General features: G+C 48.4%; 3 protein-coding genes and 1 non-coding gene across 4 annotated transcripts in view; 3 read left to right on the plus strand and 1 right to left on the minus strand.

Moving 5' to 3' along the window:
• The first annotated feature begins 102 nt into the window (after window positions 1-102).
• On the plus strand, window positions 103-8,791 carry LOC135809539 (ribosomal RNA small subunit methyltransferase H-like). Its single transcript, XM_065322899.1, has 10 exons — window positions 103-599; window positions 1,991-2,180; window positions 2,756-2,807; window positions 3,241-3,405; window positions 4,639-4,775; window positions 5,162-5,234; window positions 5,640-5,706; window positions 6,734-6,793; window positions 7,016-7,149; window positions 7,700-8,791. The coding sequence occupies exons 1-10, from the start codon at window positions 314-316 to the stop codon at window positions 7,805-7,807; spliced, it is 1,272 nt and encodes a 423-aa protein (XP_065178971.1). The 5' UTR covers window positions 103-313; the 3' UTR covers window positions 7,808-8,791.
• On the minus strand, window positions 8,570-20,166 carry LOC135809538 (EF-hand domain-containing family member C2-like). Its single transcript, XM_065322898.1, has 16 exons — window positions 19,912-20,166; window positions 18,769-18,856; window positions 17,650-17,821; window positions 17,229-17,430; window positions 16,684-16,785; window positions 15,068-15,319; window positions 14,495-14,599; window positions 13,535-13,661; window positions 13,051-13,216; window positions 12,558-12,798; window positions 11,882-11,983; window positions 11,539-11,672; window positions 11,003-11,081; window positions 10,460-10,575; window positions 9,892-9,984; window positions 8,570-9,253 (listed from the first exon to the last, which is right to left on the minus strand). The coding sequence occupies exons 1-16, from the start codon at window positions 19,951-19,953 to the stop codon at window positions 9,043-9,045; spliced, it is 2,232 nt and encodes a 743-aa protein (XP_065178970.1). The 5' UTR covers window positions 19,954-20,166; the 3' UTR covers window positions 8,570-9,042.
• Trnaa-ugc (transfer RNA alanine (anticodon UGC)) lies at window positions 18,223-18,294 on the plus strand. Its single transcript has one exon. It is a non-coding gene; the product is annotated as a tRNA-Ala (tRNA).
• Window positions 20,167-22,011: 1,845 nt separating the features above from the next.
• Window positions 22,012-25,606, plus strand: part of LOC135809534 (myosin-VIIa-like) — a 37,864-nt gene continuing 34,269 nt past the window's right edge. The window contains exons 1-3 of the mRNA XM_065322895.1: window positions 22,012-22,250; window positions 23,454-23,567; window positions 24,598-24,675. Coding sequence (XP_065178967.1) covers window positions 22,233-22,250; window positions 23,454-23,567; window positions 24,598-24,675 — 210 coding nt within the window. The 5' untranslated portion in view covers window positions 22,012-22,232. The remainder of the gene's footprint in view (window positions 22,251-23,453; window positions 23,568-24,597; window positions 24,676-25,606) is intronic.

Here is a 25,606-nt window from a genome sequence, read left to right on the forward strand (position 1 = left end):
AAAATGGCGTTTGAACGGTTTCTCTGCAAAAACATCAAACTCGAGTCGAAGTATACTATCGACGTCACGTTCACGTGTGCATAATTGTCAAATTTTGAAAATTTTAATAATTGGCTACAAAATGTACAGACTGGTTGTTGTTTGAAGAACGCTTTGTTCATGTTTTCAACTCCCTGGTTCTGATCTGGGTTCAAATGCACAATCGAGGATACCACACGACGCGACTTCACGAACGTCAGCTCGACTGCACATGTTCATGCGTTGTTTTGAGTCGTATCATTCCGGGAGAGATTTCGGACGATGAATAAGCGCGATGGTGATGGCTGGTACGCTGTGTTGCAGTGCGTGTGTCCGTTGCACTGGCTCGGCTAGGCAACTGTCCAGCACAGCTGTGAAGCTGGCCAGAGTAACAACGAAATGTCGTTCCAAGCAGTTGAAGGATCGCGAAGAAAAGAAGCTGAAGAGATATGGTCATGTGTCGCATGTTCCTGTCATGATGAAAGAATGCATGGAACACCTCGTACCTGTGCTCAAGACCAAGGAGTCTACTGTGGTGGATTTCACTTTTGGAGGAGGTGGTCATACAAGCGCTCTGCTTGGTATGTTCTCGATGTGATATGGAACAATTGTTCTCGGAGGATTTAGTACTGGAGGATTACACGCACGCCTTGTCGATATCTCCATCTCTTTTGGGGTAGATGTTAATCTAGTCACTTGACCTGTCAGGTTACAGTTAAACCCTCATCTCATCCCCAGAGTATGCAACTCTGATCTCGGAGCTATAGTTGCTCTGCACCGCGCATTGCCTCCAGTCTGGTTGTAGTGAAACGACAATCTTGCTGATTGGATTTGAAGTTCCCATGGTTACGATGCGACGGTGGTTTCAGCCGGATACATGCGTAACACAATGCTAGTAGATACAAAGGTACTGGTAATGCCTGTACTCCAAGCATCACACAAACATCTTCCCCAGTCTCCACGAATGATGCGCTTGCACGCCCGGAACTATAGCTTATCACTAACAACGCAATGGCCTGGCTGATCCCCCGAACAGTGGTTATGTAATGTAGGCAGCACGCCACACCAGACCTCGTGTGTAGAGCTGCATACTCTGGGTGGGGGTAATGGATTCTTGGTCTAGGTCTAATGGCCTGTATGTTTGGGCACAACCTTACCGCGCTGTTCAATGAAACCGTGCCTCATGAGTCAGCCAGCTCTGGTAGCTGTGCAACCCCAGGCCTCGCAAACCCTGGACCTGTGCACTGCCCTAGGCTACTAACTTATTCATGGGGCTGGATTTCATTGGGCATGCCTCGACTGTTATCGTTGACACATGATGGGTGTTGCGTTTCTGCCAACCACCGCACATCCTGTTCGTTGAGTGGACATTGGGCGCCAGCTGCCTGTTCCATCTGCTCTCCACAGCAATGCCCCTTTATGCGTACTGTTTAGCTATGTGTTTGTTTGTATGCATGCTTGTTTGCATATGTGTGTGTATGTGTGTGTGTGTGTGTGTGTGTGTATGCTTTCACGCACATAATTATGTGTATACATGTGTGCACGCGTGTGTATGTATTCGTGTGCACATGGGTAAGGAAACTTTGAACTGCCGCAAAATCCCGCCAGAGTGCCCCACCACTTTGACTCTTCCGTGGGCTGGAGCGAACGAGAGATCTGTACATGGTGCTATATGGCTTGCAACATGGTTGCTGTGTCCGCACCGTAGGGTTGATCTTCAACTCTAACAACAGATCCAAGCGGCACCTGCTGCAAGTCAGCATGGTGCCGCTAAATCCTACGATGCTACAATCTACTATTATTGTAGTAGTTTTCCGGACAAGACATCAAACTGGGGCGCTTGGGAAAGATGGCAAGCTCTGACTGGACGGGACTATATGCTTTTGTCATTGTACCTGGGAGCAGTAATTGTGCATTGACTCTGCTATCGACATCAATGTGCTGATTAGCGTTCTTTTCTTCCCTGTTTTAGACCAGACACCAGCGCAGGTGTACTCCATAGATCGTGATCCGGCGGCGTGTCAGCTGGCAGAGACACTGCCTGCTTGCTTGGCCGAGGCACTGGATGGTCAGCGCAGTGAAGAGGAGCTGAGAGAACGCTTTCACTTTGTTCATGGCCGCTTTGGCAATGTTGTGAAGCTTCTGAAAGCAAAGGGCTTGCAGTGAGTGCAGGGCTACCCAACATACTAGTGCGTGTGTGTGTGGGTGCGTGCGGGCGGACAGGCGTGCGTGCATGCGTGTGTGTGTGCACTGGTCACTACTACACTGAAGTACATGTGGTATTATCTAATCACAGTTACTATTGCTTACGTGGTATTGTGTAACGGCCCTACTACTAACGGGACATTCAGAAGCTGTTTGTGCAGTCGGTCAACCTTTGGGTGTTTGGGTGTTTTGCCTTTGGGTGTTTTGTCCTTTGACCGATTGTGGGAGGGTGTGTGTCCCCCCCCCCCCCCCCCCCCCCACACACACACGACCTTACGGCTGCATCTGCCACTCTGTGAAACTGCAGTACTACACACATATAGCATTAGATTATCAGATTCATTTTTGCCAAACCCGAATGTTTCTCGGATTGCGCACTGGGTGGAAGGATGTGAAGTGGAGTGTGTTGTTTGATACGTGCTAGTCGGTATGTTGGTAGGACTGTTCAGCACCTGAACGCACGTATCAAACAAGACACTCCGAATGTTTCTGTTTTTTTTTGTGCCTGTGTTTTTCTGCCCTGCTTTTGCAGGCCCGGCAGTGTTGATGCCATTCTCATGGACCTCGGCCCATCCACTGGCCAAGTATGTTGTTGTTTGCGCTGTGTATGCCCTCGTAATGATGTGTACTGTAAGACCAGATATTTTAAAACGTCAATTAAATTTAGCGATCTCCGGATTTGTGTGGGTTGGCGAGGTGAAATTCTAACGAATTCTGTCTCAAAAGCGGCAAATGGCTGCTGTACATGTAGTAGAGTGTAGTCACAAGTTCTTCACTACCACAGTGTTGTGCTACTCCACTGCCTGCACTCACCTGTTATTGTGCAACACTAGCTTTTATGCTATCTTTTTAGACTTGAGATTGAACTAGAAATTGGTTGATGAGAGTTTAGTTGAATGCACTTCCTTCCTGGTTTCCAACATGTCCAGGTATGGAGCAGTCAGTGTGGACTGACTCCCATAAAGCTTTGTAATGTTTCTTTATTAAATCCTGGTATTTGTGTCTCTCTTGTGATAGTTCCAGGAAGGCCAGAGAGGGTTTTCATTCATGGAAGATGGTCCACTTGACATGCGCATGGATGTTTTAGATTCTGAGAATCCACCAAAGGGTGCGCCGCGCCGTACGGCAGCTGATTTTGTCAACAACTGTTCCTCCAGAGAGTTGGCGTACTATTTCCGCACAGTGAGTCGGAGTTGTACTGGTTGCTGCTGCTGCAGGTGTGTGCATGCGTGCGTGTGTGTATGCTTGCACGTATGTGTATGTGTGTACATGTGTATCTGTGCGTCAATCTGTGTGGATGTGTCCATGTGTCTGTGCACATGCTCTTGCTCACATCTGCTTGTTCTCTGTGCCCTGTGCCGATACACTACCTGACCGATTGCAAATTACAGTCAAACCTGTAACTAACGACCACCCCTTGGGGCCAGAGAAAGCGGTCTTTAGTGGCAGGTGGTCCTTAGTTAAAGGTTTGCACCGCACAACCATTAACTTATATGAATGTGAGACCGTCCGTGCCTGGCAAAGTGGTCTGTAGTACCAGGCTAGTCGCTAGTCACGGTGGTCTTTACTCTTTAGTTACATTTTTTACTGTATTCCGTGTGCATCACTAGCTTAGTAACACTATTCACATACACACACATAGCAGTAACATTCAAGGTCGAAACAGCTAGCTGTCCGGAGATTGAGTATTACACTCACTCGCCTTGGCTTTGGGCTGAGCAGTCTTTTCAGTCTGCATCAAAGTCACCTGCCCTCGTTACCTGCCCTCGTTACCTGCCCTCGTTACCTGCCCTCGTTACCTGCCCTCGTTACCTGCCCTCGTTACCTGCCCTCGTTACCTGCCCTCGTTACCTGCCCTCGTTACCTGCCCTCGTTACCTGCCCTCGTTACCTGCCCTCGTTACCTGCCCTCGTGCAATGCTCGCTGTGTTTCTCGCAGTTAGAGTACTCGACGTTGATGCTTTGAGCTGGTTTAAAAATGCTTTGCTGCCCCGTGACTAGATGTTATGGCGGTCGGTTCGGCCCGTCACTCTTATTACCGCCGTGGTGGAAACAGCTAGCTGTCCAGAGTAGTACTACTAGAGTAACACCTGGTGGAAGCGACCTCTGTGCTTAGCGATCACCTGCTCTTAACCACCGTTTTTCCATGCACAGACAGTTCTACACAGACACTGTGGGACCTGGTTCTAAAGACCACCTGGCTTTAACGACCGCTTTTGCTTGCACCGTGGGGTGGTCGCTTAAACCAGGTATTACTGTACTGTATATCAATGACCATGTGACAACTCGAATGAAGGGACCATCAACTCGGTAGAAATGTATTTGTACTGTGGGACTGTGGGCCATGGTATGTCATCCTATGCTCATGCCAGTATTCATGCAAGCTGTATTTTTCTTTCTTTTTTTTGTAACACAGTTTGCTGGAGAGCGCTTTGCCAATCTTTACGCCAAGCACATTGTTCAGGCGCGGGAAAAGGAGAAGTTCAAGACCACGCAGCAACTGGTCGCCATCATTTACAACGTAACACCGGACGCTGTCAAGATGAGAGCCAGGTCTGTCCTAGGGATATATGCAATAGTATGAGTTCTTTGAGACGTAGCGGACATGCACTTTCAAAAATAGATTTCCATACTTGAGGTTTTCTGTGCCCGTTGACTACATTGTTGTGATTTTTTACATTACTCTCGAGTCTCGACCAAGTAGACAGTTTTGATCTTTCTCCAAATTTGAGATGCCCACGGCCACTTCAGGTCAGGTAAGTATGCCTTGATCTTCTTCTTGGTGCAAGGTAGAAATTTATGAAGTTCACAAGGACAACAATGCTGAAGGGAAAAGTAACAATAATGCAGCAAACATGTCATGTAACATTGTAGTTCTTGTCTTGTTCCTTTTGTTCTGCTTCCTCGAGATGCTGTGCATTGTGTTTGCCCGTGCTCAGGGATTCCTTGGGAAGGCCAATGAACCTTGCCACGCGAGTGTTCGCTGCACTTCGCGTCGTAGTCAACGATGAGGTGCGTCCTGCATGACTGCATGGGGCTAGGTCGTATCTTGTTTTCGTTTTGCCGGTAGCTATATTATACCTAGTTCCTGCTCCTGTGATGGATCTCCACGATGCTCTAGGTGTTTGACACAAGACTAAGTCTACTTACATGGTTCTAAGCTGTATTTGGTATGGTGGCAGTATACTCATACTAGGGTCAAGGTGCATGTGATTCACAGTACATGTGATTCACATGTACTACTCTTGGTTTGATTCTCGCCATATGCTTGTTTCCAGGATTGCTGCAACTTTGCCTCTTGTTGACTGTGTTTATGTGGTTGAGAAAGGACTAGCCACCACCTTGCTGTCTACGATTGTTGATCATTCATATACAGTACTATCTACATGTATGTTCCTACGTTGACACTCTGTGCAGTTTGGAGAGCTTCGCAAAGGGCTCTACGCCGCAGCTGAGCTGCTAAGACCCGGCGGCTGCTTGGCAGGTAATGTGCATGTGTGTGTGTGTGCAGTGGATGTTGCTGCTGCTGCTTGTTGTCTTATGTACATGTACCATGCAGATATTTAGATGTAGGTTTTAACCTACAGCATTTCCCCGAATATAAGTCGCACCTTTTTACACTACTATTCAAGGGTGAACAGGCTGACTTACAATCGAGCATGACTTACTACTGAAGTCGATACATGTACATGTACACATCAAAATAATAGGGCTGAAACCTGAAAATGGGGTACAATCGAGTATGACTTATAATCGGGGAAATGCGTTACATATAACAATCTTACAAGTATGCATGGGGTAGCCGTTTCCGTTTTGTGTTTTCTGGGTTCATAATAATTATAGTCCATTGTGTATCTGTCAATCCAGTTGCTTGTCCGGAACTACAAGCATACTTGTGAAGAACATTAGATGTGTTTGCACTAGTATGATGGTATACTGTTTGCACTAATATGCTGGTACAGTCGTCCCTCTCTAATCCGGCACCTTTTGCTACGGCATTTTCTGCTGGATTAACGAGGGTGCTGGATTAAGAAATCCTGCCCTCTGACCCGGCCCTAGCCAATTGCATGCATGTATCATACGTCAAAACGCAGGGTTTTTCCGTTCGACCCCAGTATTTGGTGCACGGCTTTATATTCTCAACTTTTCTCCAGGAATATACACAGTGATAAAGTAAAACAGAGAACATGTTCACATGTATACGTACTCTTGCACACACACGCACAGTCGATTTACGACTGCCGGATTATGAAATCAAACTACGTGCAGTTTGAGCGATTCGTTTCAAAAAGTCACTGCCGGAGGCGGAATTCAAGTGCCGGATTAAGATGTAGGAATTGAACGAAAAAAATCGGTTTCGTCAGAAAGTGCGCCGGTTGGCAAGAGTTCCGGATAAACAAGTGCCGGATTAGAGAGGGACGACTGTATACTGTTTGCACTAGTATGATGGTATACTGTTTCACTGTTCTGTATGATGGTATCCACTGTTTCACTGTTCGTTTGTTTCACAGTAATAACCTTCCACTCACTTGAGGCTATCGTGACCAAGAACTTCTTGAGAGGGAAAGCTTGTAAGTTTGACTGGTCCTCTGAGTTAGAAGTTTTCACTTCAGTGCCCTACATCTACGTATGTGGCTTGCTTTTGTGTCACCTCTTGTCCCTATCTGCGTGCGCCTGTCCCTCTGTCTTTGTCTCTGCATGTCTCTGTCTGTCTGTCTGTTTCCCTCCCTCTCTCTCTATTCCTGACTCACACATGGTGACGGAGTGTTGTATTCTTTCCTCTACTTGTTCAGTGCAAGATCCACCTCTCTTCGAGTCAAGTTATCAGGTAAAAGAAGCCAAGAAGAAAATCCGTTGGGAGAAGTCACGCAAAGCTCGCTTTGCTGCACCGGAGTATGACTTATTGTTTGAGCGCATCAAGAGAATGGTGAGTACCCACCACATTGAAAATGTCTTTCTTCTTCGCATAGCGGTATAACTAGTCAAATGCAAGATCAGGTTGTGTAGTTACAGCAGGGTGTTCCGGCAAGATCAGGTTGTGTAGTTACAGCAGGGTGTTCCGGCAAGATCAGGTTGTGTAGTTACAGCAGGGTGTTCCGGCAAGATCAGGTTGTGTAGTTACAGCAGGGTGTTCCGGCAAGATCAGGTTGTGTAGTTACAGCAGGGTGTTCCGGCAAGATCAGGTTGTGTAGTTACAGCAGGGTGTTCCGTTGTCATTAACCGTCCTACATGTACAGTAGTATATACAGAAGCCTTGCTTGGTAGTTACCGGGTTATGGTTGTAGTCAGGAGCACTACGCGTCCTCGCCTTGTAACATGCTGTCAAAATCGAAAAAAATGTACAGTAGTAGTAGTTAGTTTGATTTGTTAGCCACGCCGAAGCACTAGCTGAGGCGTGATCCTGACATGGTTGGAATATGGGACTGACACAGCTATTTTGCTACTTTCGTCTACATTATGTGTGCTGTTTCGATCAGAAACCGTCACCGTTTGAGCTGAGAAAGAATGCCAGAGCTCGATCGTCTATACTGTTCACCGGCATTCGATCAGACACTCTAGTCACATCTCGGCACAAGAAACTCTAGCTACATGCTGCTGCTGGGATCCCTGACGCAATCCAGTTGAGCGCCAGATGTAGAGAACTTACAGCGGCGCTACAGTCAGTAGGAGTACTGTACATGGCCACTAACTGTGAAGGAACCAAAGGCACACACGGTAAGTGCCTTGCAGATGTTTTCTGAGCACTGCTCGGTTTATTACTAGTACTGGCGACCAGTGCCGCCAGGGCATCGGCCAGAATGTGCCCAGAGGCTACGAAGCAGTTACACAAATCTCGGCCGTGAGCACCGGCATACAAGGATGTGACGGACGGCGGAGCAGTCCGAAACATACTGAGTCACTGCACTGTTCAGAGAAAGCAGCACAGGCGATGATGCTATATTGTCATGTACCGTGCTGTGCTGCAGCGAGTTGAACACATGCCTCCGTTCAGCATCAGACCGCTGCTCTGACTGCTACTCTGATCACGAGCTGGCGAAGGCAAACCCCATCACCTTCAAGCGGGGACAATATGCTGGCGATGGAAGCCAGAATCCTGCGGGAGAGTTGTTGTATGTTTCTCTTGTGCCGAGCGTGCGTACAATTCGTCCAGAGTCTCTCCATCAACACCAGAGATAAGAGCAATTCTCCACTATATAGACATGCTGGTATCAGAGAGTCTGTCCAGACTGGAAGTAAACTGTCCCATCCCACATTTAATGAAGCGAAACACTAGTTCCAGAGCAGAAATGGTGAAGACGCATCCCAGTGAAAATCAGAGCAATATCTACATTCATGACCCAGTGTAGTCCAACCAACTTACGGTTATGTATAGCATATTCTTTGATCTGGAAATGTACGGTATATACAGCGGAACTCATGTAGACCTTGGAAAATGGCTCCTATTGAGCTGATTTAGATTATGTTCAAGACAAGTGCATACGTTACACTATGAAATTTGTGCTGTTTTCAATTTTGTCATAAACGGTAGTTGACTAATTTCGCATGTTGTAATAAACTTGAAAATGATACAGTCATGCTCTTGTACAGTACTATTTTCGAGTACTGTCAGATACAAACACAGGAACTATGGTATCTCACCCAGGTCCGTAGACCAGGGTGGTATGGACGAGGAGTTGTACATGTCGACCGGGCCGTGGGGCCCGGACTGGGACGTGGGGCCCGGCTGGGAGGTCTGGGCCTGTGTAGTACGCTGGTAACCGCACTGCGCACAGGGGAGACGGCCCGGGTGGCGTTGGCAGGGCACACATCAAACTTTTGCTCAGCCTCCGAAGAGATCCCTCAAGAAGCGATCGTAGCTCACTGCGGACGGAGTCGACTGTCCCGCAGATGGTTCAGGGTACGCAAAGCTGGCCAGTGCGTGTTGAGTGGTAGCTGCCTCGTTGCTGCCAGCCGGCCGTGGCTTCTGTCTCCAGTTGATGGCATCGACCAGTGCCTCGTAGTTCAGCTCGTCTTGTTCGTTGCGTGGACATCTGTAGAAGCAGCGGACACACATACTTGGTCTGGTATAATGTGAAGCACTCTGGATTGGTGTATGTCATGACAGGGGTTGAGAAACATTCGTGGCTTGTGTGAGACTCAGCCAGACTGACTTTTCAGCATCTGCAGGAACATCACAACCCTCAAGGATCAATGCACAGATGCAGCTCCTACGGTGGGAGGTGAGTAGATCAGACCCACCACCAAACGGTCAAAGACCGGAATCCCAGTCGCTGCATCCACAGCAGGGGTTGGTTGCAATGGAACAAACTTGGCACTTTTCACCCTGGCCTAGGTCACTGGTCATCTTGTTACCATTGCTTAGTGGCATGTTGGGTGGTAATACAAGAATGTTGCAGTGAGGTGGTCCAGTCTGCATATATGCATATTGTGTGTGTGAGAGTGTACCAGGGTCGTGGCATCATACATAACACAAGACAGTGTGCAGTCTACTTGCAATACGGGCATGTGTGCATGGCACCACAACAATGAACACTGGCGTAGTGTGCACCCTCACTGCAAACATGTGCATGATATTCAACATGGCTCTTCTGGTTCAGTCAATCTGCATGCTGGACTAACACAAAGGGCCCACTCAAATGTAAGACTTCTTCCTTGTAGCATCACTTACCGATCTAGCAATGTGCCGAGTACTTCCTTGGTCAGTGGCACCTTGAACGACATGCACAGGCGACGCACATCCGACCGTGGCAGGTGTCCAGACCTGAAGAAGAGGGCCAGGGATTGGCAGCACAGCATTGCAAGGTCACACATCATGCAGGGGCGTCGGAAGGAGTTTAACATTGGTGCGGCGAATGTGTGAGAGGGGGTCCGTGGGTCGTCCCCCGGGAAAATTTTTGAAAATTGGGCCTAAAATGCCATATAGAATAATAAAAAGAATATGCATGCTGATGATACACCGCATTGTCGATGTAAAACATGGTACCTGTACAAGCGACCAACAACGTTGAAATGTTTTTTTTTTAAATCGAAAATTATTGGTGCGGCTTTGGCCGCACCTGCCGCACCGGTTCCGACGCCCCTGTCATGTCATAGGCCAGGGCACACTGTAGAATAGGCACTGCAGCTGGGGTCCTTACTCGTGTGCGCATGCGAATGTGCACTGCAAGCATGTTTGCATGTAATTGGTGTGCGGTAAATAGTGCTTCACATCTACCGTAACTAACACACACCCTTACCTCGCCTCGTCTTCATAGCGGAAGATGTCCAGCAGTCTGGCGAAGCTCTCAAAGTTCACCTTCTTGAGCTGCTCTTGGGCGGTTGCCGCCACTGTCTCCACGGCTACTCCAGTTGCCTAATATAGCCAGAGAAAGAAAGACGGAACGGGCTCACCTCCGTAAAACTTGGATAACACGAATCATATCAGAGCATGGGAAAACGTATCTTATCCAAAAATATAAAATCAGTCTTATCCGAGGGTTTGTATTGGCCTGGGTTTATCTTGTCTGAAGTTTACCATAACACATCCCTGGACTTTACCTCGGGTCAATCTCCCTATAGCTATCAAAAGGAAATTCTTTGTCTGTGTACATCATATGATGCTTACCCAGTGGTGTCGGATGAACTGCACGTGCACACACTTTGTGAAGTTCAGGTTGCGAACATTGGCAGCGGGTTACACACGGATCTGATCACTCGGATCGTTGCACACATGCAATGTTCTAAACTAGGTGTCCGACAAGGCACACTGTGCATGGGAGACTTTGCCGTATTGTCCTCACCTTTGGATCACTGTAATAACGTGCAACCGTCATGACCTCGTGACCGATCAGGCGAGGGACGAGATTGGCCAAGATGGCGCTGTAAAGAGAGCAGCACACAATCGTATACATGTACCAGCATCAGCATATGGCTGCATGTAGTCAGCTGCCGGGCATCGTCCCACTGGCATGGTGTGGCTTTCCCAAAGTGATCCAGAAATGTGCTTTTTTCCAATGCAGAGGATGTTTTAAAATACTCTTCATAAAAGGCAACATCTCCAAACGGAGGCATAGTTTCCAAACGGAGGCATAGTTTCCAAACGGAGGCATAGTTTCCAAACGGAGGCATAGTTTCACACGGCATACTAGTACCTTGCTGCATAGATTCCCCTTGATTAGCTCATTGCCACACATGGCCTTTCAGGACATTGCCCGATAGTTGTGATCAAGAGCTCACACCCTCATGTGTCCCTTCACATCTCATGCTTCTGCTCCTAAATTAGAGAGTACAAATCGTTAAACCATAGGAGATGAGTTCACGTTGCATACTGGCTTACGTAAACTCAGCTGACTCCATCTTGCTGTCACCGGAGTGAAGGCCCTCCTCGAACGATGACCGGAATGCATCTTCTCTTTCCATCGCCTCTGCTCGGATAGTGGCAACGATTGATCCAATATCAGATTGTTGGAACTGAGGGCAACAGAAAATAATAGCAATGGCGTTTTGGTGTGAAACTTACAGGGTGATTGGCCCGTGTGATGTAAGTTTAGAAGTTAACCTCTTTGTGTGTGTGTGTGTGTGTGTGCGCGTGCGCGCGTTCATGTGTGCATGCATGTTTGCACGTGCTTGCCATACTCAGCCCACTCACATACATAGTGAAAGCTATATCAATAACGTACCTCATGTGCATTCTCTTCCATGTACTTGAACACATAGTCATCTGCATCGAGCAGGCTGAAGCTGTGCTTGTTCATTACAATGACACGGCCCACAGCAAAGTCCTGCATAGCAAAGATGACACATGCGTGACATACAGGCTGAACTAATTAGTAACTACATGATGTCATTCTTCAGATTGCTCGCCTTGGGCAAGCAAGACCTGCATAACGCATGTAGAAGGTCATGCACGGCTTGTAACGGAGCAACGCATGTGCTGCCGCTGTGAAAGTAAATCCCACGGCTAGGTAACTGCCGCAGTTACGTGGGAAATCAAAGACTCGCATTATACAAAGCTAATATCACACTCATCATACACACGGAATAACCAATCAGGTACCTCCTCTTGCACACAATGCAGCCCCTGTAATCTCAGGATACCATCGGTCGACGTCAGATCGAGATGCACCCCCCCCCCCCCCCACACACACACACAGGTGCGTACCCCGCATGGAGGGGGGGGGGCACGTACACCCCCTAAATATTTTGACCTAGGTTCAGCATGCACATAATGACCATGAATGACATGCACCAGCCATCCTACACATTATGCGGCCATGCACCCCCCCCCCCCCTCCCCTGAAACTGAGGGGGACCCGCTACACCCCTGTTTCGATGTCCGATTGGTGACTCGCTCACCTCTGGTAAGTAGAATTGTGGGTGACTGGTGATAGGATCTGGCTCTTTGTCGGGGTTCTCCACGCGACCGCGTGACAAGTAGTTTCCGCCGATTACTCCGGAGTTACGCTGCGGTGGCTCAAACACAGCCACAGTGTCATCGGATAAGAACACCGATATCACGAACCGTCGATCCTTGTCGATGGGAAGCTTGGTCTCCAGACGAGCCAGGAAGCGAAGCACATGGCCATCCAATCCATGTCTGCATGAACAACGACAGTGATCAGGTTAGAGGCTGTTCATGTTATGTCATCATAGATTTTCGATGCACTACCTACATCATATACATACCGATACACTTATAAGTGAGTACCCATGTACTGAGTGACTTACACATAAATATGCTTCTTTCTCACACCTCACACCAGCCAGAACGAGTGCAGGGTTGGCTGCGGGCAGCCATATTGCAAGACAAAATATTAAGCCAACGAGAAGCGTACACTTCTCAACTCACCGGTCCTTCTCGTAGAACTTGACGAAGTCGCCCTTCGGCTTCTTGGGTACCAGGTTCTTGCAGTTGGCCAGCGAATCTTCCAATGTACCGTAGTCATTGTGTGGTGGTAGCGGTCGCGGTGGTGCCTCCGAGCGCTCCATGCGATAATCAATGGACTCTTCACTCTCTGCGACAGCAACAGAAATTGTGGATATGGGTGAAGGGCCTGACGGCACTGACTGCTCCTGATGTATGTCACTGTGTGTGCTCGTCATTCCAAGCTGTGGTGATACAGCAATGTACCACTGAAGAAGCTGGACTATTGAAAACCCTGGATTAGTGAAACCCTTGACTACTGAAATTGGATGAAGTACAGAAGGATACAAAAGTAGGATAATGTTGGTAGCAATGCTGCACACTTGCCGCCATACACTCCAGTGCAATATCTTGATGGACACTGACTGCAGTGCTATTTGCAGTGGCTATCAATCACGTTACCCCCTACCTGCACCGTAGAACTTTCGTGTAAAGCCATCAGCGTCGCATAGCAGCAGGCGGCGTCCAAACACATTGACAGAACGCCCGATGGCCAGATCCGAATGGTGATAGTATTCGACAGGTTCTACACCAGTCTGCATTGGAGACAGCATGAAACAGACCATCGAAGCAAACACATTCGAGTAGATGCAGGCTGTCTAAGCTAACCTCCTCAGTGGACCTGAAAAGTGGCGTCACTGTGTGGAAGTCACCACAAGAGTCGTCCTCTTATCCAGGGCCATTGTACTAGAACTGCCCCCTCACCCCCCCCCCCCCCCTCCCCCCCCCCCCCCCTTCACGTCATGATTCTGATTCAAGCGGTCCTTCAGGACAGGTGGTCATCTTGACACAACGTTTCACTTCAGCCTCAGAAGATGGAAATTCATCTGCATCAGGCTGTTATCGGTATACAGTAAAACCTGAAACTAACGACCACCGTGATTAGCGGCCAGCCTGGTACTACAGACCACTTCGCCAGGCACGGACGGCCTCACATTCATATAATTATGGTTGTGCGGTGAAAACCTCTAACTAAGGACCACCTGCCACTAAAGACCGCTTTCTCTGGCCCCAGCTGGGGGTGATCGTTAGTCACAGGTTTTACTGTAATCTGATTTCAAGTACAGTGCTGCTCAGTGAAGTCCGATCATGTGCGGAGTCGAGTACATGTACATGTCACGCTGGAAACTGACTGGCATGTGGAACGGTGCATGGCATGGCAAACATGACTCACACCATGGGATTTCATTGATCAGCACTGTTCTTAGTAATAACTTGTACTACTGGATGGTAGTCCTGTGTTCAGGCACGCGAGCACACACGCACCAACAGTGTCACCCCCCAGGAACCTGTACATGCATTGCATGTAGAGACACATGTCGATGTGTCCCGGTCTGCACGGCGCGTTCAGCAGTGACTGCCATCTCACCTTCAGGTTATCCAGAATGTGTCGACCGCCATGTCCCATCGGACCGAAGACGTTCAGGATCGTTCTGCTCACCGTCTGACCCGGCTGTGGTACCGTGTGAGGTTCCTGCAGGCACAAAGCGACAAGGAAAAGTACAACATGCATAAACGGCTGACCCGAGCCTAAATGGCTAATCCACACAACGCATCGACACAGGAACAATTTCACTATTTTCTTCTGTGCTATCTCCATTGCGATAGGATGGGTTCGTCTCCAATTCGGAAACTACAATTCTGACAGTACCCATATGTGTCCAATGATGCATGAAAGCGCAACACCTGCAGCAAACAAGCTGATGCCAGTGAGAGCAGGGGTGTCACACACGGTACAACCAGCATGACCATGCTTGTACCACTTTTCGTCCAGGATGGTCTGCCTGGCATGAAAAATCCGATTTTTTTCCCAGGGGGCATACCCCCGGACACACGGTCATACCACACCCCACTTCCCTCTGACGCCCCTTGAGAGTGTAACATTGCATGGTGCACCGGCAGTAAGCTGGATACAGTACATGTCATGTATACGAGTATGTACCTTTGGTAGCTGGACACGATGCAGATAGATGGGAATGGTATCTCGCTGGCAATTCGCCTTGTACACTTCCAGCAGCTCTACAGTGTCGTCGGCAAGGTGATAGTGCAGGACCATCTCACGTACTTCACCAAACATGTTGTTCGTGTCGTCCCAGATGCCGTAGAAGCGCAGTACCTTGCGGTCATTGTCCAGGAACTGCTTCAGGGTGTCGTAGCGCTCGTACGGGCGCATCGGCTGCATACTCTCTGCCATCTGTAGAACACAGGAGGCATCATGCCAGAGCACGGAACTTATATTTAAATCGGGACATGGATCAACACACACCTACAAGCACTACCATTCATTTTCTAGCAGCTACAAATACAGATCATCAAATTCTTACATGACTAGTGCAGTTAAGGGGGCACATCACCCAAAAATTTCATATGGCATTCAATTGACCGTAACTTTGGTGTTTCTCAGTGGATTTGAGTGAAATTTTGACCACACACTCCTGCCACTATGCTGGCCCTCAGGACATGATTTACAAGTTCTTGCGCCTCACTGACAGGCTTTCCAGGCCGGAAAAACTCAAATTTCCGGCATAGTGCTACGGTGTGCGAGCCACCCAGGAGCCAAACAAATGCATTTACATTTTTTCACATTTTCGTGCCCATTCTGTCCGTGCGCGGGACCCAAACCTAAAACAAGTCCAGAAGCAGCCATGGGTGGTGGGGTAGGGCCCCTCAACGTGGCCCTGGAATCTGTCACAACGGAACGAGTGGGCGTTCTTTCACGGACTCCCACAGACCCAAGTCAATTTTTGATTTTTTTTAGGTTTAGCACGTGCTACGAGGTCGTACCTTTGATACAACATCCAGTGTTGGGACCTCCACAGCAAGCCATTTCCACAGCGCTCCACACCAAATCCAGGATGCCCTCAGAAACCGGCAAAGACTGCCACTCACGTTTCACTACTGCCTAGTACTGAATCCTACCTGACTTCTTGACACGACTCAAACTTGCCAAAGTCACTAAATCAACGTCAACTACAATAATCAAGCCACATATCTGCAACGTCACGAGGGTGCTGGCAAAAGTCCTGCTGCACGGCGGCGGGCTTTGCCCGCCGCCGTGCAGCCCAATACGTGTTTTTTTAACGTGATTTTTTGGACTTTTTTGGACTTGGGGCAAAATTCTGCACACTTTCGCGTGTTTCCATAATACGACAAGTTGCGCACGGTCTGCTCACATTCAAATACAGTGCTGCCAACAAATGACAGCATGCAACAAAAAAATCTTTCCTTGCAAGGGCACATTTTCGGCCATAACTCTTGAACGGCTGGTCAGATAGGGACACAGTTTTCAGAGAATTTGCAGCTATTCATGCTCTTTCAACTGACGTAGCACTCAATATGAATTTACAAATTCGATTTTTCAGCGAATTTTTGGGTGATGTGCCCCCTTAAGGCCAGCCTAGTCGCAGGTCCTAAAACTATCACATAAAACGAACGCAAGCACCAACACTGACACACTAATCTGTGGAGCTTGCCGCCAGTTTCTGCTCACCAGGAAACCTGTCGCGTTGACTGCCTAGAAGTTATGTTTACTTTTGAACTCATGAACAATAGACTCACAGCCGTTCTGTGTTCCGTGTATTCATCCGTTGGCACTCCGTCATCCTCGGGGACCGTCTTGCCGATCTTCGTCAGAAAGTTACGCGTGAACTGATCGCAAGCCTGTAGTACAAACGATGCAGTCATTCACATAGTACCGGGACATCATCTCCTCACTACCTTCAAGCATATTAATTATACTCTCTCACCGTCTCCCCTCTTTGATACTCATGCTTACCCGCTGCCTTGTCGTAGATTACTTACACGGTATATTGACCTACCAACTAACAGACCAACAATCTGACTTTTCAGTGCACGCACATGTATCTGCTATGGCACATGTTCAGATCATGTCAATGGGAAAAGACAAGAAAGGCCATCACCCTACTGCAATTCCAAAATGAGAAATAAATAATAATCAGGAACCCAACAGAATCATTCATTGGTTTGAGGGAAAGATGCTAACAGAAACAATTAACTAATTGGACTGCAAATCTGCACTCTTCTTACCATCTGATCTGATCATATTTATGCAGTTTAATTTTATATCTATCTTCTCAACTCACCGCAAGCTTGAATGATTTGGCATAGAGGCTTAATTCTCGGCCAACATTGAAGTCGTCCAAGGTGTAGAATGTTCCATCAGCTGGAGACGGCCGTGGAATGCGGTGTCGGCGTATAATGTCACCCTGAGGCAGTGCACTGTTCTTCTGCTTTGGCTCCACAACTCGGATGGTATCGTCTTCCAGGAAGAAGTAGATCTGCACCCTGCGTGACAGCATGTGTGTCAACATAATGAACGGTTATGGCAAGGAGAGATTTGATTATCTCGCAAAGTCGCAACTCTGCCGGTATTCAATCAAAGGAGTCCAGTCCCACCCGTGTAGCATACATAATCCATGTAATTGCAACGGTCTCCAGTAAAGCCCTCTCTCTCTGTCTCTCTCAATCTCTTCAAACTTGTACAACTGTAAACAGTGCGCTTACCTTCTGGTGCGAGACCGTTCTTCTCTCTTCTCATGCACCGGCTCCTGGCAGTATGCGTAGAAGCGGAGGACTTGCCTATCGAAGGCCACCCACGACGGCTGCGAGCCGCCCTTGCCAGTCGGGAATTTGCTGAATTCTGGAGGAGGTGCTGCACCAGGTAAACGGTCTCCACCTTGAGAGGAGCAAAGAGACAGTACAGTAAAAGCCATGTTTGCCGAACCCTGTACCAAGCGGAATCCTGCATTGACCGGACACATTTTCATGGATCGACGTGCCGTGGATCGAACGTGCATCCCTGGATCAAGCGGAATCCTGTCGTATCAAGACAGTTTCCGCTGCACCAAGCCGGGCGTTCAGCTAGGTCTGGTTTTACTGTATGAGGAATCAAAGCATCTGCTGTAACGCTACGGGATGCCTACTGCCTTGCATTTACTGTCGCAACTGTGTAATCAACATAGTTTCTTCAAAATGAATTCTCCCCTGGGGATAAGCGGCCCGACGCCTATGGTGTACAGCACTATAGTGAGATAATAATGATAGGCCAATAGCTACAATCATCGATGTTTGTCAGCAGGGGGTTTAGCTCAGTGGTAGAGCGCTCGCTTTGCATGCGAGAGGCCATGGGTTCGAACCCCATATCCTCCATATTTTTTTGCCATTCTTCTTTTGACAGATTCAGACTTACAGATGTGGATAGAGAGGTGGCACTACCGTAAAGTACTGTTGATCCAGCCGTCCCCCCCCCCCTCCTCTCCTCTCAATTTCCGCCCCTTTCAAATTTCAGTCTGTGAAGCGACTTCAGCTAAGACAAAATAGTTGAAAATACAATACGGTGTTGAACCAGCGCATGCACTGCTGTACACAACACATGCCAGTGGATGAACATGATTGTGCACAATCCAGCACGCCAAGACTGATTTTCCGCGTTTTTGTTCATGTATATCGTACTGCACTTGACAGGCAGCCTTGATCTTACCCCCCCCCCCCCCCCCCCCCGGCCAAAACACAGCTGGGAGCCGATATCGTGGGTTAGGGGGGGGGGGGGGGGGGGGGGTCCACGGTACTTAACAGTATTACAGTGTTAACTTAGATGCAGCATCCACTCTACTTTTCTCTCACCTATTCCGGATTTGTTGAAGCCGACATAGCCCGACACTTGGTTGTTGTAGTCAAAGCAGTGGGACTTGTGGAACCTCTCCGACCCAAGCTGCACGCATACATAGCATGTACAATGCATGATGCAAGTAATGAAGCCACATTGGTAGAGCATTGGAATGCGCACTGGCAGGGGCTAGGTGAGAGAAGCTTGGAAATGTTGGCAACATAAGACACGCAGTTCTGAATATTCTGAGCATCTAGAACCTACCGAAATACACTCCTAAGGTCTACAATGACTTCATATTGCAAGAAAGTTTTGATTCTAACGAGGCATGGGTTGGAGGCATTATAAACCCAATGTAAGTAGTTCAGTACGCATGCAGTCCATACAGCGGAGCAAGAAGACACCCCTTTAATCTATCCAAACGTTTCTCTCCCTTCTCGTCCGATTGAAGATACAGATACAGGGAGTGATGGAAATGCGATGGAGACATTACTCTTACTACGAAGGGCTTGAAATAAGACGAGGAAAACACAACACTCTAACACAAGTCAGAACATATAAACTGATGCAAACTCATAAGGATTATGTCAAGTACAGTGGTACATGTATTTGTCTTCTTCTTTTCTGACGCAAGTCACACAACCCTTACGCCCTCTCCCTCAGATAACACAGTCGGTGTGTGTGTGTGTGTGTGTGTGTGTGTGTGTGTGTGTGTGTGTGTGTGTGTGTGTGTGTGTGTGTGCGTGTGTGTGTGTGTGTGTGCGTGTGTGTGTGTGCGTGTGTGTGTGTGCACATGCACATATGCATGTATGTACATGTGTGAACACACTGCAAGCTTCACAGTGTTCGTGAAATCAATTTCGATTGCAGAACAACGCCTACAGAAGTTCTCAAACGTTATGTGACGTACACTGCACCAGTACCAACACTACATCCGTTGATAAATTCACAAGGTCATTGACTCCCCAACCCAACCCACCAAACCTAACACAAGGTCATTGACTCCCCAACCCAACCCACCAAACCTAACAGCACAGTCAGCGGTGCCACTGTTCATTTTCTTATCCCCGCTGCTTTCAGCCAGTAGCATATCACATCAGATGGACATACTACATACTACACTACAGCAACGCTGATAGTGTGATTCAGTTATCGCTCACCTTTGGGTTGAATTGGTTGCCGGGCAGAAATGGTAACGCCATTTCCACCACCTCTGACGCACCTTGCAGCACTCTACGAGGCTTCTTATTTTCTTAGCAGCAGAAGCACTTCGTCATACGGGGTACCGGCTCTGAGATGGACACGACCGTTCAAAGTATTTTTGTCCGAGCAATAGTCTACACACACCTCTTCTGGCTCTCTACGACCAGCGACTGGAAATAATAATTGTTGTATCGCCTACTATCGGTGACACGGACTCGGTGGATGCGTAGTGTTGTGTGGAGTCCTGTGCTATGCTGTGCTCACTGACCATGCTGACTGACGCCGGTCTGTGCTTTCAGTCCCGGGGGCACTTCACACTCGTACTCGACGGTCTGTACCTGTGCCTGTGGACTGACTGTGGTCCTGTTGAACGCCCGAAGGGAGTCCATAGCAACGCGTTTCTCTGGCAACTGCGAACATTTTGTGAAGTGACGGTGACGTTTTCTTTTTTTTACCATAAAAAGAGAGTAAGTTATCATAATATCCGTTCCCGAACTTTTTTTTTTTAGTTCTAATCTAAGACTTCGTATTATGTAAGTAATTTTAGTTAGTTCTATTCTGAACTGAAGGGAACTCACGACGGCCGCTAAAACATGGTCATGCATGGTTGTCTTTGTGACCATGTAGATCTACCAGTGCTAGGGAGACGTTGACGTCGACTAGACTACAATTACTTAGTACAAGACAAGACCCCTAGGCCCTGGTAGACAAGGCCTGGTACTACAGTGCAGTCATGGTCGTGGCGGCATCGGTCCGTTGACCGAAATAATTACCACAGACATGTTTTTTACGACGAAGAATTATCTTGCTACATGTAGATCTACATCTAGCTGCATGCAAGCAACGGTTCTACACAAGACTCAGCGATGAGCAGACAGACAGTACAGCCTACACTACAGTCTACAGATAGCCCACTAAGCCGGCTGTAGCCTGTAGACCTGGTAAGTGGTAGACGACACTCCGGCAATACTGACTGCTGTCATTCGTGAGTTGACCGTCTGGTCCGTGTGCCCTCTGTGCAGACCCTGCAGAGCCGTGACCAGTGTTTCGGTACTACTGCTGCCAGACGAAGTCTACGACGGGAGGAGCAGCCCGGCCATGCATGGCTGTACTGGTAGTAGACCGTGGTAGGCCATCAATCAGACATAACTGATACGACTATAAGACACTACTTAGACACTACTTAGTAGTGGTTCGGCTTGTAGATCTACAGTACAACCGCAACGTTCGCGTAACCCACTACACAATGGTCTTCACATCCAGTATTGCAGAACGCGGGATGTTTCAGCCATGTAGCCTGTGTAGGGTGCAAAGCTGATCCATCAGCAGCCTGTGGTACATGTACCCATCTGCACCGGTACACTATGAACTGTATTCTGCGTGGCCATGATGTGTAGTCTGTAGACACAGTCTACCGGTAACCGTTCACCGGACACGGTCACACCAGCACAGATACTGAGCGAGACAGTGAGAGCGAGCCAAGAGTCCGCAATAAGAGTCTGTATCCTATCAGAATCGACTGTGTTGATGGCTGACAGCTCGTTGAAAACGTTTACAGACTCGCCTGGACAGACAGTAAGTGCACGACGGACCACGTCTGACTTCGGACGCCATGTCAGTCTGTAGCAGCCTGCAGTGTCTGTGATCAGGTGACTCACCAGTGTAGTGGCATGCCGGCAGTGCCAGTGCAATGTGTGCCACCCACCGACCACGTGGATCGCCACCTGCGTATACCATGGTACACAGCGATAATGATCGAGACGATATTTGGGCGAAGCTAAATACCGTTACAGAGAACTACTCCTGCACGACTGGGTTGAGCCCACTACTACGACACTAGGCAGTAGCCACGTACCAGTCACCAAGCCTTGTGAAGCGAGTAGTTGTGGATGCGGAAAGATAGTCACAGATGTCGTGCTCATGTGATCCATCGATCACTGAGCTATCGCCGGTTTGGCCTTACCTTCGGATGTCTGGTATATGTAGTCCAAAATCAGCTGGGCGCATGCGCGCACCGCAGGACGGGGCGAGGTGGCACCACCGAGCTATCTGTGCCCTCCTGAGTGTGATGTGACCGTGCCCATGTCGGTAGGGGACCATTGCCAACGTCTCTTTCTCCTCAAGGCTAACTGCTTGCTCAGCCAGTCGACTTCGCTGGGCTCGCTGGAGCGGAGCCGAATTCCCGCTGGGCTGGACAAGGGCGGCTGAAACACGAGGTGTTAGGTCACAGCGCTAGGCTGGCGGACTGAGGTTTCGTACCTCGGACTGCACTGCCATCATGCCGATTCTTTCAAAGGTAAGAACTAAGAAGGGCCTGAAGTTGTGTGCTGGCGTCTAACCGACTGTTGTGTGCAGCGGCTCAGCTCAGCATTCGTTCAAAGCGACATTGCGGAGTGGAGGGAACCACTCCGTAACTGATATCCCCGAATGCGTCGCTTCATTTGCAAAATATTTATCTTCCATATTTAGCAATCAGGCCACAAATTGCTCAAGGGAATACTCACTGTTCACCTCGGGACAGCAACAAGAACAGCACAAGTTTATTTTTATTCCGTAACCAAGGTCTGAACCACCGGACAATGCAGTGATCTGAAAGGTCCAACTCAACAAATTGTAAGACGAAATGTAGCAGCTCCCAACCTCCGAAACTTAGTAAAGTAGTTTGTGGGCGTTGAAACTGGGGCGCACGGAGTGAGACGCTTTGTATGCGCCGTGCGGTTACTAATGGGGCACCCATAAAACGCTCGCTGCGAGCGAAACACAATTCTGCGGCATTCTGTGGTATACAGGCAACGTAACCTCGCATGCAGGGATGCGACATTTGGTTATCCCCAGACCCCCTACCTTCACCATCAAAACAAACACAGTACACACAGTACACACATTATACCCCTGACTGTAAATGTGATGTAGGCAGCCCTTACTGTGCTGGGGTCTGGGAGTGCATGACTTCGAATCTTGGCCAGGCTTCAAATCAATGTTGCATTGTAAGAGCTGAGTCTTGTTTGCCATACGGCTAAGCCTCGGTACAACCACACCACACCACATAACCACATGATGTGCATACACAAATAATTCAAAAGGAGATGAGCGCTACTGCAGCAACCTGTAGACATAGATGTTCTGATCAAAATAATCAGTAGCCACTGAGGATCCTCTGCTGCGTGTTAGTTAGCCAGGCGCAGCAGGATGCGTAGCTCAAGCTGACTGCATGGCATGCAGGCTACAAAGTGGAATAGGAAGTTGAGCTGCTTCAGTCATGTCCAGTGTAATTACTGAATTGTATGTGCTATGACTGGCTGTACCTACATATACATGCACTCATGCACACACACACTCACACACACACACACACACACACACACACACACACACACACACACACACACACACACACACACACACACACACACACACACACACACACACACACACACACTCACACACACACACACGCACGCACACACACACACACACACACACACACACACACGCACAGGGTGAGCATGTGTGGCTGGACAATGGCAAGGGCGGCGAATTCGACGTGCCCATTGGCTGCATCGTCAAGTTCTCCGACACCGGTCAAATGCAACTGGTGGACGATGAAGGACAGGTGAGCTCTGTTCCAAACTCTTAAGTGATCTACAATGCACTGGCAGGGAGTAGTAACATACTGGTATTTTACTACTCCCTACTAGCAGGTTAATGTTGTCATGACTTGTGTTGATTTCTGTGCGGCCATGACTGGACTGCTTGGTGTACGGATCCACCAGCACGGTTCACCCTCAGAGTCTCTGCTGCTGCACTCTCTTCCACATACACTCGTACCTCGTTTATCCGGGTGGTCCGGGTTCGGGCACTACGGGTAACTTTGAAATGTGCGTACCGTATTATCTCTAATATAAGCACAGTCTCCAATAATAGCACGTCTCCAATAATAGAACACCTTGGGGTGGCATTCAAAAAATAAAGTGCTCAGTCTCCATTATAAGCACACTATGTAAATTCATTGTCTGTACCGGCGAAAAACCCCTGAAATGTGTGTGTCTGACATGAATTTGGCATGGCAACATGCCTTTGAAATGAGGTTGAAATAATAATGGAACAGTCTCCAATAAAGGAACGTCTCCATTAATAGCACGGGGCGGAGGTACATTGAAAAAATAAAGGACCGTGCTTATAATAGAGATAATACGGTAACTGCTGAATAAATTCGGTACTGGTAACTAGTACAGACCCAGGCACCCCTAGACGTTCTCATTCCAAAACTGATCAGGACTAGGGGCACCGAGTTCCAGCCATGCGGCTTCAGGATCAGCCTGAATCACTGACATCTCAGTCACATGATCTCACCAGTCCAGGGGCGCGTAGATTACACATCTGTCGTGTGGTGACGATGTAGCAGAGCACATCTCTGCGGCGATGACCTTGTGCCACCGGCAACCTCATAGCTGCCGTTTCGCTTATTTAGACTATGTAGCACCTACTACCTACTATGTATGACGGCCACTTGCTGGTGTGGTGACTGCACTACACTGACTGTACACACACTACGTGTCTGCAGTCTGTTCGTACCACATGGGTACTCTTGTGCTCATCATGGGATTGTCCTTGCTTCCCTTGCTTACTCGCTACCCACACAGGAACACTGGGTGTCGCAAGACAACAGTCACAAGATCAAGCCGATGCACATCACATCAGAGAATGGTGTGAACGACATGGTAAGCTCTTAGCCAGCGCACCTCTGCCAACGGCCGTATTGTCACATGATTGAACTACTGCCGTGGACATGGAAATCCGATGGGATGACCGGAGCCGGCGCCCTTACTATCTTAGAGTGTGCATGCACTGTAGTTCACGTGCACACTGCAAGGCCGTCACAGCCGGGGCGGCTGGGGCGGCTGAGGCCGCCCCACTTTTTCGGCCGTTTTTTTTTGGAGCACATTACAACAAAGCACAATGCATGATCCCCGATCGTGGTTTCTTGCAGAAAAAAGTCTTTCATTGCAGTTTACACTGAAATGGCACCAAATGCGGCTTCAATTTTTGAACTTTTTCCCGGGGAGGGTAATGTTTGTCCCTGATCGTAGCGTCTTCTTCGTTTGTTGCAGAATTAAAAAGACTTTCATTGTAGTTACCGTACACTGAAATGGCACCAAATACCTGGAAATGCTTGCAATTGGCTTCAATTTTTGAAATTTGGCTCCAATTTTTGAAATTTGGCTTCAATTTTTGAAATTTGGCTTCAATTTTTGAAATTTGGCTTCAATTTTTGAAATTTTTGAAATTTTCCCGGGGAGGACCCCGGACCCCCTTCCATGGCCGCCCCACCTCCAAAGTCGGTGCGACGGGCCTGCACTGTAAAAAACGGACCAGCAGAGGGTGCTCGCGGCTGCAAGGTCAGCGCCCCGTGGCTGCTTGACTTCTCAATGGCTTTCAGTGTCCGCCACAGTAGTACCATGTAGTTACAAATCACTGGTCTATGCAGTTTAGGTACTACATGTAGTAACACTCACACTATATAGTGCATGTATGTGTGTACTGCGGTGGGGCATGTGTTCATTGTGCTTATTATTTTATTTTATTTGACGGATTCTCCGAAAGCAAATGGATACTTATCGGTGTGTGTGTGTGTGTGTGTGTGTGTATGTG

This window comes from Sycon ciliatum, chromosome 2 (genome assembly GCF_964019385.1).
Source record: "Sycon ciliatum chromosome 2, ocSycCili1.1, whole genome shotgun sequence".
Classification (NCBI taxonomy): Eukaryota; Metazoa; Porifera; class Calcarea; order Leucosolenida; family Sycettidae; genus Sycon; species Sycon ciliatum.

What these genes read in the sequence shown, in the direction of transcription:
- LOC135809539 (XM_065322899.1), top strand. Translation starts at nt 314, where the DNA reads ATGGTGATGGCTGGTACGCTGTGTTGCAGTGCGTGTGTCCGTTGCACT. An exon ending in GCGTCGTAGTCAACGATGAG is followed by an intron (nt 5,235 to 5,639) that starts GTGCGTCCTGCA and finishes CACTCTGTGCAG; the next exon opens with TTTGGAGAGCTTCGCAAAGG. An exon ending in ACCCGGCGGCTGCTTGGCAG is followed by an intron (nt 5,707 to 6,733) that starts GTAATGTGCATG and finishes TTTGTTTCACAG; the next exon opens with TAATAACCTTCCACTCACTT.
- LOC135809538 (XM_065322898.1), bottom strand. Translation starts at nt 19,953, where the DNA reads ATGGCGTTACCATTTCTGCCCGGCAACCAATTCAACCCAAAG. An exon ending in GAACGGTCTCGCACCAGAAG is followed by an intron (nt 17,431 to 17,649) that starts GTAAGCGCACTG and finishes GCTGTCACGCAG; the next exon opens with GGTGCAGATCTACTTCTTCC. An exon ending in CTCGGCACATTGCTAGATCG is followed by an intron (nt 9,254 to 9,891) that starts GTAAGTGATGCT and finishes CTGCTTCTACAG; the next exon opens with ATGTCCACGCAACGAACAAG.